Consider the following 13,410-nt stretch of genomic DNA (forward strand, 5'->3'; position numbering starts at 1 on the left):
GCCTGCTCCAGTGTTTTGAGAAGCGCATTGCGTACAGGAACTCCATTTCCAGCAGAATAGCAGAGCAATGAGATTCATGAGTTCTGCAGCTACAAGGCCACGGGTATGGAGATTCACTACACGGCCATTTCCCCATCTTCCATTCAGCTCTAAACAGCACTGCCGCACGTTGAATTACAACCAGCAGGAAACACACCGGCGGACGGTTACACTTGGTTTATTAATACGACGACGCGTGTAAAAGGTATAGAAACTACAGCTTGTGTTTGGAGGATAAATGAATAAATTATACGACGAAAAAGCTTAAATGATTCAGCCGTGAGAGACAAACTTCTTAATAGCAGCTATGCAGAGCTCAAACTGCGAATATACATGTGTACTGTATATATGTGAGTATAATGTTTCTTATATATTTCAGAATATTTCCTGAAAGTCCAACAAACTCCAAAATATAAAAAAAAAAAAAGTCTCTTTCAGTCTCTAGGAGTTGGGAAACATGGAACAGAGAAAGACTTTGCTGTAAATGACTGCAAAATAGAAAATCATGCATAACCAATCATAACAAAAATAACGCAACCAAAATGCTTATACACACACACACACACACACACACCTTGTTCGTCATCCTATTTTGGCGCTCAAAAATCATATTTTTTAGTGTGTCCCATTTTTTCGTCCCAAAACTTATTTTTACATAAAAAAAATCCACATAATTTGCCCTCTCTCTCTCTCTCTCTCTCCCTCCATCTCTCTCTCTCTCCGTCTCTCTCTCTCTTGAAATACGAAACAGTGTCATCTGTTAATGGAGTGTGATTCCTACCCAGACTGTGCTCAACGCTAAGCAGCGGGTGTGTCAAGAGTGTCTGCAGACTGGGCAGTGAGTGTGTGTGTGTGTATGTGTGTGTGTGTGTGTGTGTGTGTGTGTGTGTGTGTGTGTGTATCCGCCCCCTTCTTACTACATCTCCATGTGGTTTTTTTTGACGGGGTGGGGGGAGTGCAGGTAAGGGTGCCCATGTTCAACTCAACAACACCTCCTTGCGAGTGTGTGTGGAAGGGTGTTCTTGTCTTACTGTACCTCCATGTGAGTGTGTGTGTGTGTGTGTCTCTACATCTGCGTTCGTACCTGTGGGTGTGTGTGTGTGTGTGTGTGTGTGTGTGCATGTGCGTGCGTGCGTGCGTGCGTGTGTGTGTCTGTTGGAAAGGGGGTGGGATTCTCTCCTCGCGTTTCCCCGTGACAGTGATAGTAATACCTGCTGACATCCTTTCTTCCCTCTCTCCCTCTCTCCCTCTCACCTCATCCCTCCATCCCCAGGGGCTTTTCCCATGCTGTTTTGGGAGTTGAAATCTGTTGACTCTTCCCCTACCATCCTCTGCTCACGCCTTCGCCATCCCTCACTTCCACCGCGGGTCTAATGTTTTTACCTTCTCTTGGGGCCGGAGAGAGAGGGAGAAAATTGTGCGTGTGCGTGTGTGTGTGTGTGTGTGTGTGTGTGTGTGTTTCCTATCACTAGGGGTCAAAAACTTGGCTGTGATGGCATTTTTCTTGGGGGGAGGGGGGACGCCAAAATAACATTAGTTTTATTTTGTGGGGTAAAACTCAAACCCAACGCTCAAATTCATACGCCACTCAAACGCAATTCCCAAATATCCGCACAACTCCAGATTTATCACATGATCCATCTCCTCCAGTTGAGCGGGAATCAAACGGGATGGGTTAAGAAAGGAGATGTTGTATGACAGTATCAAATGGGGAATATCGTCGGTTAAACATGTCTCGAAAGCCTTTTCAGAAGGCAACGCTGATATGGATATAGATTTGAGATTTTAATTCGGGGAGGACGCCACAGTCAAAGATCCTGTAGAGCGCGTGCACACACACACACACACACACACACACACACACACACACACACACACACACACACACACACACATACACACACCTTGAAGTCTGAATCTAGCTTTAGCTCTTTGTGTGCCTGTGCTGATCTTCTTGGTAGAAAGTAGCTCCTTTCTTTCTTTTCGCGCTGAAAAAAGTTTTCCGGTGTGGAGAGGACCGATCCCATCGCCACCACCACCGCATCCCATCATCACATCATTTTGACCTAAACCTGATTTTTCCGATCGCCGGACGTCGACCCAAGCGACTCCCGATGCGGGCATCACGATCTTTCAAATTGTCGAATGCCGTGCGACGGGGGCGACCGCGGCCACCTTCACCTGAGAGGCGCTCGCCCTGGTCGCCGATCGCAAAGGTTTAAAAATAAAAATAAAAATCCCGCGTTTTCCTTATAAATCAGCGTCCGCCGACCTAGCGAGAGAAGAGAGGTAACGACTGGAATAAGCCGAAAGAAACGGGGGGAGACGAGCGGAAGGTGCAAGGCAGCTGATGCAAACAGAGCAAAAATGCAGCTGCGCTTCATTTTATTTTGACCTTCTCCAACCCCGGTCGTACTTTTCTTCCATTTCCTTTGGCAAGTCAAGGGCTGTAATGGAATTCATGTGATCAGCAGAGAGAGACATTTTCTGTTTTCTCCTCCTGAGAGAGGGACAGAATGTGCTCTTGTTAGGAAGATGACACATGTTTTCAACATTCCTTGGCATAAAACTAGAATAAATGTCACCCTAAACCACTTCTGCACTCCGTTATATGCTAAACCATTGTGTGTGTGTGTGTGTGTGTGTGTGTGTGTGTGTGTGTGTGTGTGTGTGTGTGTGTGTGTGTGTGTACGTGTGTGTGTACGTGTGTGTGCGCGCGCGTACGCGTGCAATTTAAAGAATATAAGAACCTGATATTGAAACCAAATCGGTGACTGAAATGAGTGAAGAATGACAAAGGGATTAAGGAACGCATCCTGTGAGCATTGGTTTATTGACTATGGTGTCTCTGGAGTCGATCCTCACCTGGCTAAGCCGACGCAGAATAACTCACTGATTTGATTCTCGTGGTTGATTAATTTGTGCTTGATAATTGTGATAATTTGTGATAACATTGCGATAATTTGTGATAACATTTAAAATTTCCTTAAAAATTCACCGATCAATTTCTACAAAATAAATAGTCGAAAACCCAAACGCATTTACCTGGTCCAATTTTCATGGCAACCTAGAAGAGAAAAAAAAAGGCAGTTTCCATAGAAACCCTTGTACCGGCGATAATATCACCATTTTTAAAGTTATGACAGAATCAGGCATGTAAAAAGGTGGTTTTTTTTTTCCTTTTTTTCCCCTTTAAAAAAAAAAAAAAAAAAAAGGAAAAGAACAAATGGGCTCCTCGGCACTGAGCTCCTCCGGCGGCAGCTTTGTCTGCGTGCCCTCCTGGCACCGCAGACCTTGTAGGGAACAATAATCCAGGTTCCTGCTACAGCCTTTTGCTCTGCCCGGGTCAATACTAATTCAATTTCTGTCTCAGGGTATTCCCTGGCTGCCGCTTGGCAGGATTTCTGAGATGAGCCGGAGCGTAGCACGTGTACATGCACACGTACGTGTGTGTACTAACATGAGTTTGTGTGAAAATAGATCCTAGATCTGCAACAATACCAGCGTAGATGAAGAATTGCTGGTATTTTTGGTTGCGGCTTAAAAGCTTTAATTTACTAGGTCAGAGGGTATCCCACGTATTTTTTTTTTCCCACACTTTCTTTTCCCTGCAGATTATTTATTATGCATAACAGTGTTAATACACAGTTGGCCTTACTCCTAGAATGTCCGTTAATTGTGTAACATGAATGACTGCACTCCTGCATTGTGTTCGCCAGGAGTTCCTCACCTCACCTCCCCGGTTCTCACCACACACACACACACACACACGCATGCACGCACACACGCACGCATACACACACGCACACACACACACACACACACACACACACACACACACACACACACACAGCACACAGTGAACACAGTAGCCATTTTGTGCCAAAGCATGGCAGCACAGCGCCAAGCGAGGAGCAGACAACGCGAATCTCATTTCATTCGGCAGCTGTTCTCACCGCACTTGGAGATATTCACACAATACAACTTATTACAGCTAAATGGAACCTAACACTGATGTATGTGTGTACACATGGCGAGAGGGAGAGGGGAGAAAAAAACGAAAGAAATTGGGGAAAGATGGGTTCCATATGCAGTCTGACGATAATGCGGAAGGCTGCCGATAATATCTGGGTGTTAAATTGGCATCGATTGACTAAATACCCGACCGGGAGGAGAGAGAGCGGTCGTCCTTTCATGCCTGTGCACCACGTCGGCTGCCACGGCTTCCAGCCGCCCGGCGACTATCTGATCCATTTTAATACAGACATCCACACCACCGAACCTCATTTTCAACACAGTGTGTTTTACAGAGGAAAAGTCTGAACTGAGACACACACACACACACACACACACACACACACACACACAAACATACGCACAGATACATACACACTTTCCACTAAATTCAACTGCAGGAGGGATTATTTCCTGTTGTTGTGCATGTCTATGTGAGATTTCACCGTGAGGTGTATTACAACACAATCGTTATCCACCTCTGTCTAAAATAAAAAAAATAAAAAAGTATAATTGAAGGCTGCCGATTTAATGTACTTGCATGGACACACACACACACACAGTCATACACACACCCAGTCACACACACACAGACACACACACACACACACACACATACACACACACACACACACACACACACACACACACACACACACACACACACACACACACACACACACACACACACACACACAATAGCCTGTCAGTTCTGACCCATTTCTACTTTGTAAATATTCACACCTAAAAGAAGTGGCACACCTAAAAGGAGGCCATATAACGTTTTGGATAAAGAGAGACGTGGTTGCACAATATGCGAACCACATCTACCAACCCCCCCCCGTCTGCAACAACCCAGATTCCCAAACACGACAGCACACCATTTCATTTTTCACACTTCAGTCCCACATAAACAAAGTACCAAATGAAGACAAAACATTGAGCTGTTTTGAGACGACACCAAGGCACAAATTGGTCAATGTTCCTCCCCAAACATACAGTACCACTGGCCTACAGTAAATTGGGTAATCTCAACAGTCCAAGCGGACTTTCTTTGCTGGTTTGACGGATATGAGTCTCAGCGGTTCACAAATGAAAGAAAAAAACAAGAAAAAAGAAGTGCAATACTCATAGCACTGAAACACAACAACACTTCCTGGTGGATTTCTGGGTTTTGTTTCTCCTGCGCAGAATCACGCCATATCGGCACTCTATCTCCTCTCCAAGAAACAAAACACCAAATAAAAACAGGCAGGGCAGCTCAAGAATGCACGCACGCACGCACGCACACACACACACACACACACACACACATAGGCACGCGCGCACACACGCGCGCACACACACACACACACTCAAACTCAGACACGCCCTACGTCGAGGCCATTGTTTCACTGAAATCAACTTTGACCGAAGCAGTGGCAGCAAATGACAAAGTGCGGCGCTAAAAGTCATTGATGCACATTGTTTAATAGAGCACCGCTGCAGTCAATACGACGGCGTGATAAGGCACGCTCACACAGAGACAAAGACGAGTAAAGTACACAGTCACACTCATTAACACACAGGCGTTTGGATCCCTGCAACCCACCGCGCTTTGCACGGCAGCGGACGAGACAATGGGCCTCGGGGATGAAGCACGGAGGAGGGAAATACAGTTGGAGACGAGAAGCAAAACAGACAGACAGACAGGGAGACTGACGGACGCGCAGAGGGGCTGAAAGCGAGACAGAGGGATTTGTTTTGTTCGCAGGGTGGGGAGTAAAGTGGTAATTACCTGACGGTGGGTTTGTTGATTATAGTTCAGCCAGGTTCTCTGTGTTAATCATTCATTAGGGGAAGGCAGAGATTAGTGTAGAAACAGACACGGAAAAGAGATAGGAGTGAGCGAGAGGAATAAATTCATGCGGATGTGCGTGCGCACACACACACACACACACACATACTACAAAGGATAAATGCACATTAAAAATAATATCTTTTTTTTTCTACCGTCGCGAGTTTCAATCATCTCCTATGAATGGATGTAATTGCAAATGTGGTTGATGTGTGTATGTATGTGTGTGTGTGTGTGTGTGTCTGTGTGTGTGTGTGTGTGTGTGTGTGTATGTGTGTGTGTGTATGTGTGTGTGTGTATATGTGCATGTGTGTGTCTATGTATGCCTGTGCGTGTGTGTGTCTGTGTGTGTGTGTGTGTATTTCCTTGGTATTTTCACCCATGCTCTCGTTCCTGAGCGCACATGCACGAAGGGAAATGATGCAGCAGAGATTTCACAGAACACTTTATGTAACAAAAGGTGTGTTCAGTGAGGAAACAAGACTCTGAGAGAGAGTGAGCGAGAGAGAGAGAGGGAGGGGGGGGGGGGTCAAAGTGGTCGAAAATGTTCACGTTCGCTACGCGAGCCGTCACTTCCGCGTCTGAACCTGCCGAGTGAGTTCCTTCAATACATTGATGATGTGCAGGAGAGAGACTGTGGGCAAGATGAAATGAGTGCCAGTCTGGGATGAAAAGATAAGGAGGAGGAGATGATGGGGGAGGGCAGGGGGATTTTCTTTACCGAGCAGCGACACCAACATGTAATCACAGTTATCCCCAATTAAAACCCCGCTGATCCGCCGTCGTGTGACAAACGAATGGATCGCACTGGAGCTGGAATGGAACTGTCGCAACAAGCCCTGGTCCGCAGGAGAAGAAAAGAAGAGGTGCGAGCCAAAAGCAACAGCAAGGCAGAGCAGAGCGCAAGGAAATGGAGCGCCTGATTTAAAGTTCAGCTTCGGGTGACGTTGACTCCCGTTAGAAATTTACGGGCATGCAAAAAAAAGAAAACCTTCTAATGCCATCTGCCAAAAAGGTTTCTCGTACTGCATGCAAACCACCTTACAGGCCCGGGAGTGTATACGTGTAGAAATACCTTTCCATGGCGGCGGGGGATAAAACTGGTTTGGTTTAACGGGTTAAAAACAGTGGCCGACCCAACCCTCACGGTGAACTCGCACAATACACTTTGGTCTCACAATAAAGTTGATAATATCCTATTAACTTTCATGGGGTTTGGGGAAGTGAAGAATAATATCCCTCCTATTGAGAAACTTAGAGTCATAGAGAGACAAAGAGTTATTAAAGTGAGAATAATCATAAACTCTGATCGTAAAATCGTAAACCCAGGCAATCAAACCAAATGGATCCCACAACGAAGGGAGCCGGCAAATCAGATTCAAATAATGTTTCACGCTTAATCTGCAGCCTTCCTCTTCTGTTGCAGAGCTCCACTTTTTCAATCTGGAGGGTAGTAAATCGGAGCCGGTTTTGGAGTCCCTTTTTTTCTCCCCAGGCTTTGTTACGGCCATATTAACCAGCACAGAACAGGGCAACAAAGGTCCCTCGGCCTCCACTCCGCTGCCTCCGCTTCATTAAAACCATAAATCTTGGATCAGTCGTGCGAAAGGCGATGCCCAGGCGGCGTCCTCTGTCATCGCCGCTGAAAAGAGAGGACTCTGCACCGCCTGCTCACCAAGCGACGGCGTCGCCGTGCGGCGACCGGGCTTTGTATGTGGAGTGATCTCGTCAGACCTAAAAAAAAAAAAAAAAAGGCGCAGAGGACTCCGAAAGACTACCATTGTGTGTTAAATTTACATTTCGGATAAGGTGCTTCACAAAACACTCGCGTCATTGGATACTCGGGTTCCCTCCCGTTATCAAACAGCAAACAGCAGAAATTGAAAGGTGCGAGGGTGACATCCACGCACCGCACCGATGGGGGTGAACCTTGAAGAAGGGCTATTCGATAAAATTGGAGCTTGGAAAACAGTTGAACCCTGAGTGATCAACGTCTTTCGACCCCCCCTCCTTGCAGTGAAATTCGGCGTCGCGCCGTTTTGAGCTTTGCCTGCCGCTCCCCCCGTTTCCCATCTCTGCCCCCATGCACAACCTCCTTTATGGGCCCCTGGACCGGCTGGCTTGCACCTCATAGAAAATACGGCATGGGAAAATGACTGAGCCTCAACTAATCACGCAGCCAATATCCATCACTAGACAGCGAGGAGTAGCGTGTATGTGTGAAAAAGGAAAAGAAGAAAGAACGGGTGGGGGTGTGTGAAAAATAAATAAATAAATAAAAATGGGGAGGTGGAGGTGGATGAAACAAGGGAGGTAATAAAAAGAAAAGAGGAGCTCAGGGGGAGGAGATGAGAGTGAGAAAAACAGGGAGTGAGAGGGGAGTAGAAGAAATGGATGGGGGCCCCGGGGGAGTGCGGGCCGGGTGCAGCATGGCGGCTCCGCTGATAGCTTTGTGATTAGGTGGTGTTGCTGATGAGAGCGTTTCTCCACCACACCAGGTTACCCTCGGTCGGGGCTCTGATGGCATTGTAATTGTGTGGTGTTGCAGCCGGCCATGTGGCCCTGCCACAGACTGGGAGCGCTCATCCCTGAATCGCCAGGGAACAGGACAGTGCTTCCTAATCCTCTCCCCCCCACCCGACACCCACCCACCCACCCACCCAACCACTCAACCACCCAACCGCCAGACCTGGTGTCTCCCAATTATAGTGCTGGGCTTTACTCACCAAGACACATTGGATTTAAACTGGGTTGATTTGAAAACAAGATGGGGAATAATGCCGTCTCCGTTTACCTAATATTTCTGATACTGTACAATGAATTCAAAAAAATCCAATGGCTTATGGTGTTATTGTCAAAAAACTGGTGACCTAGTGAAAAATAATAACGCTGTCCGATTGGGTAAATGCGCACTTGTGGTAGTTAATCAGTGGGTGAGGGAACGGCAAGACGTGGTGTATTGGACAGCTGCCCAACTGGCCCTGCAGCTCTTTAAGCTCAACCCTACTATTAGTCAGAGTGGAACACCTGGATCAGCAGGTGAGACTTGCACTGCCTTGCCAATGGCCCCACACACACACCCACCCACCCACCCCCCACCCACACACACACACACACAAACACACACACACACACACACACACACACACACACACACACACACACACACACACACACACACACACACACACACCCTTCCATGAGATTAGGACACGTTCACTGGCAGATAGCAGCCCTTTAGACTTTAATACACACCTAAGAGATAACTGGGGTGCTGTTCACATCTAATACATAATAATAATTTCCATCTGCCAGTCTAATGACTAAACCCAACATGTAGTAGATGGAAGAAAGTCAGTGATAAAAGTGTAAAGCCAGTTATCTTTATCATTCTGGGCTATGCACTCTGGCATTCTGGCAACTTTATGATTATGACAGAGATAACTGAGAAAGGAGAAATGAGCACGGACAGTCAAGAGGGAGACTGGTAGTCGACCAAACCTGCATAGCGCAGATTCCTCGGCCAAAACTTCAGTCTGACTCATTTGGTGGGAATTAATTCTTTGGCATTGCGCAATGGCAGAGGCGAACAACGCAGGCAGCGCAGGTTGAGACCTGCCGTTCCGCACTAATTCAATTTCCCTTCCCTTAGTGTTTATCCAAAGGTTTTAAGAAGCCCCTGGATAATGCAGTACTGTAAGAAAAAGTAAATGTGTGTGTGTGTGTGTGTGTGTGTGTGTGTGTGTGTGTGCGTGCGTGCGTGTGTGTGTGTGTCCCACCCCCAGGCCCATAACAAGCCAAACTCAGTGAAATGGTTTTCTCACCGTGTGTTTGTGGAGTTCCAGTAGACTGAGTGCCTTTTGGCCAGAGCCGTGGAGATGAGGTTGAGCAGAACCAGGGTGGTTCTCCAGGCAGGTGCGGTGCCTGGGGTCCACAGGGAGCCCATCATGGTGCCAGGGGCCCGGTGGGGGGGGGGGGGGGGGGGGTGCGGCCTCTCTGCACCCGGTGCGGAGTTGAAAACGGAAGACTTCTTTTTTTTTATTATTATTATTATTTTTTTATTCCAAGAAGGATCCTGAGCAAGCACGACAGTTAAATGTCTCTGTCCATTTTGACAACAGAAAGGGGGTCTCACTTTCCGCGCAGGGAGAATCCGAAGCTCAGGTTGTCAGACCGACATCATCATCCATCCCGTCAGAGAACAACAACCCTCCAGCTTTAGTTACTGCTTTCCAAATCCATTGGGGGGGCTCGCAATTTTGGCAGCAACAGGCGCGCAGCCGAAGTGCGTCTCCGTAAGAACGGGGCGGAGGGCTGTGGGCGTGGCCTGGCAAACTTTGGACCAATTAGAAGAGAGGGCGTGTCGCCAATATTCCATATGTTTTCCTTTGTGCGCTGCGCCGACTGGTGTGTGCAGGCTGCTGGTTCCAGTGCGTCGGGACGCACTGGGACTCCTGCCCTGGAATGCTGAACCAAAATCCGATCCCGTTTTACTTTGGTAAAAGTATCTTTACTCTGAAGGTGAAGGTATCACATTGGCGTTCCTACTTGAGAAAAAGTATATTAGATACTTACTGTGAGATGTATTATTGAGTATTCATTTAAAGGATTCAAGAAAGCATCGAAAGGAAAAGTACTTATTATAAATTGTGCCTTGACATAACAGAGCCTATAATCGAATCCTAAAGTCTAAATAGAAAAATTATTAAAAACATAATTTTTTTTTTTAATTATATACTTTTTATTATACAGTAACTATTTCATGGCTTTCTATTTATGTAAAGGACTTTGAAGCTAGGAGACTCCTTACCACGAGCCCTCCACACCCTGGATGGATCCTTGACTGCTGGAACAAGCGACGGTCCGAGTCGACCTCCACGTTGAGGAAGTTCATCAACTCCCCTTCAACCAATCCACCTGGGTGTGAACTACCACGGAATGCCTGGGTCAACCGCAACAGACTTACCTCTGGAGTAGCAAAGACCCAAACCTATCTGCATATGATTGGAGTGTCCGCCACCAATCTCTGTGAATGCGGAAAACCACAGACTGTTGAACACATCATTGATGAATGCCCAATCTTCAAATCACCACATGGAGTCAGCGGCCTCATTGAACTGGATGACGACACCACTTCTTGGCTAATGTCCCAATTGCCTGTGTAGCCCTACACGAACGAACGAACGAACGTAAAGGACTTTAAGTTGCATGTTGTGTGAGATAGGTGCTATACGAATAAAGGTCATAATAATCCGCCGCACTCACAGACAAGACGAATAAAATGTGTATTCGGGGCAGTTCTGACATGGGGTTGTCCAAGTTTGATCCACAACGTGCGCGCATTCGCAAATGAAGCTTGCACCGGTCACATGAGGCATTGCAGTCTAGTGATTGGTCAACAATCGGGGCCTCACCAAGATGGCGGCACATGCAGATGTACTGTAACTGACGTCAGAACTTACCGATGAACCCACAGACAATTTGAATAAGATGTATATTTAGGGCAGTTCCAACATGGCGACGTTGGAACTGGCATTGGCAGTTCAGTATTGTATATGGAGTTTGTGATCAACAATTGCAACCTCACAATGCACAAGTTGATGGAATACAGAGATTGCCAAGTACAGATATAGTCACGATTGGACTTTAACTAAAGAAATATGATAATAATAATAATAATAATAATAATAATAATAATAATAATAATAATAATAATACAAACTCTTAACCATACAAAGTTACAAAGTGGCTATTACTAGTGGGTATTATTTTATTACTATTAACCTTTAATATGTTTGAAAAAAAATAAGTTAAAGTATTTTCAGAAGACCATTGCATCAAACAAAGCGCAGCATATTAGATGTCATAAATATATACGCTTCTGAGGACAACTGACTCGGACCAGAGTAAGTTCTACAAAATAAAAACCCAATAACATAACTTTCAGAATTAATAGACATTCCAGAGATATAAATGTTTACCATCTTCCTGAATTCTAATTGCTGATAACAATAACCATAAGGGGTTACATAATACAAGGAACAATGTTTTTTGTGTACTGTATGTGTTTTGTAATATTTTCATTATTTTTGTGTTTTTGGTGTACCCCACAACACACAATTCATTTTATTATACATCCTCTACAATTGAAGTCAGTTAAACCACTTTACTTAGTTTACTAATTTATACGTTTATAAAATACATAATTATTTACAAAGTGCCATAAAATAATTATGTTCTCGAAAATGGATTAATAACTGTGATAAATAATTGTGATCACAATATTGACTAAAATAATCGTGATTATCATTTTAGTCATAATCATGCAGCCCTACTTCAGAATGATAACCGTCATTAGTTGCAGCGTAGGAAAGCCACCCACAGCTGCAAACAACCCCCATCATAGAAATACACTGAAACCACAACTTCTGCAGTCACAACACACACCAGAACAGAAAGCCAAAGCACACACGTCCATTGGACTTTAACGAAGGGTTAACTACCCTGGATCCTGCATATTGCTGCCTGCAGCTATATTTATTATTATTATTATTATTATTATTATTATTATTATTATTATTATTATTATTTTTATGCCTTATACGGCTTTTCTGCAGATTAATGCTCATTCAGATCCTGATTACAATTTACAAAATAAATAGTAGGGTGTCAGTAATTTACAAGGACATGGACCTACTGTAATGAATCATTGATGAGATTGATAGATCCCGTCCCTGATTGTCTTCTTAGCCAATGTCACCCAGACGGAGCTCCACTAATGTTTCAGTCTTAGCAGTTCCCAGAATATCAAAACTAAAGTTAAAACTAAAGTAAAGCATTTGTGTTAAAAATGTAGTAGAGCGAAAAAGCCTATAGAGTATAGATATTTGATAGAAAATTCTCAAATTCTAAATTCTCTGGAACCAATACAGTACGGATAATTTGTAAATAGTTCTTGTAGTTCATTTCTTTCCACCAATGGCTTGAGGTTCCAGTTTTTCAAGTGAATCTTGATCATCTGCACTCGAACGATCAGGGAGACACCATCTTGATGCACCCTTTTTGTTATTCAAGGCATTTGCCGGCTAATGTTATTATTATGAATCAACAATGTATTGTTCCCCACTAAGCCGACTTTACATTGCAAAGTGCTGCCTTCAGGTACCACACGGGCACTTGTAATCAAACAGCATGCGGCCCTAGCAGCCCTTTTACTGTCACCTGCAAGATCTTCATTTAGGTCATTTCCACTCACCTGCCTTCCACACCTTGCGTGTGTGTGTGTGTGTGTGTGTGTGTGTGTGTGTGTGTGTGTGTGTGTGTGTGTGTGTTTGTGTGTGTGTGTGTGTGTGTGTGTGTGTGTACTTGCAGGTGTCTTTGAGTGTGTGTGTGTGTGTGTGTGTGTGTGTGTGTGTGTGTGTGTGTGTGTGTGTGTGTGTGTGTGTGTGTGTGTGTGTGTGTGTGTGTGTGTGTGTGTGTGTGAGAGTGTTTTCCCTGTTAGTGAAGTAAGTATTAATTCT

General features: G+C 45.1%; 1 protein-coding gene across 1 annotated transcript in view; it reads right to left on the minus strand.

The window, feature by feature from the left end:
- Nucleotides 1-9,836, minus strand: part of efna4 (ephrin A4) — a gene marked incomplete at its 5' end in the record, with an annotated part of 30,066 nt that extends 20,230 nt beyond the window's left edge. Inside the window, one exon of the mRNA XM_080005706.1 lies at nt 9,715-9,836. Within this exon, the coding sequence (XP_079861832.1) occupies nt 9,715-9,836 (122 nt within the window). The remainder of the gene's footprint in view (nt 1-9,714) is intronic.
- Nucleotides 9,837-13,410: the final 3,574 nt, after the last annotated feature.

The sequence above is a fragment of the Zeus faber genome (assembly GCF_960531495.2).
Source record: "Zeus faber genome assembly, chromosome: 8".
NCBI lineage: Eukaryota > Metazoa > Chordata > Actinopteri > Zeiformes > Zeidae > Zeus > Zeus faber.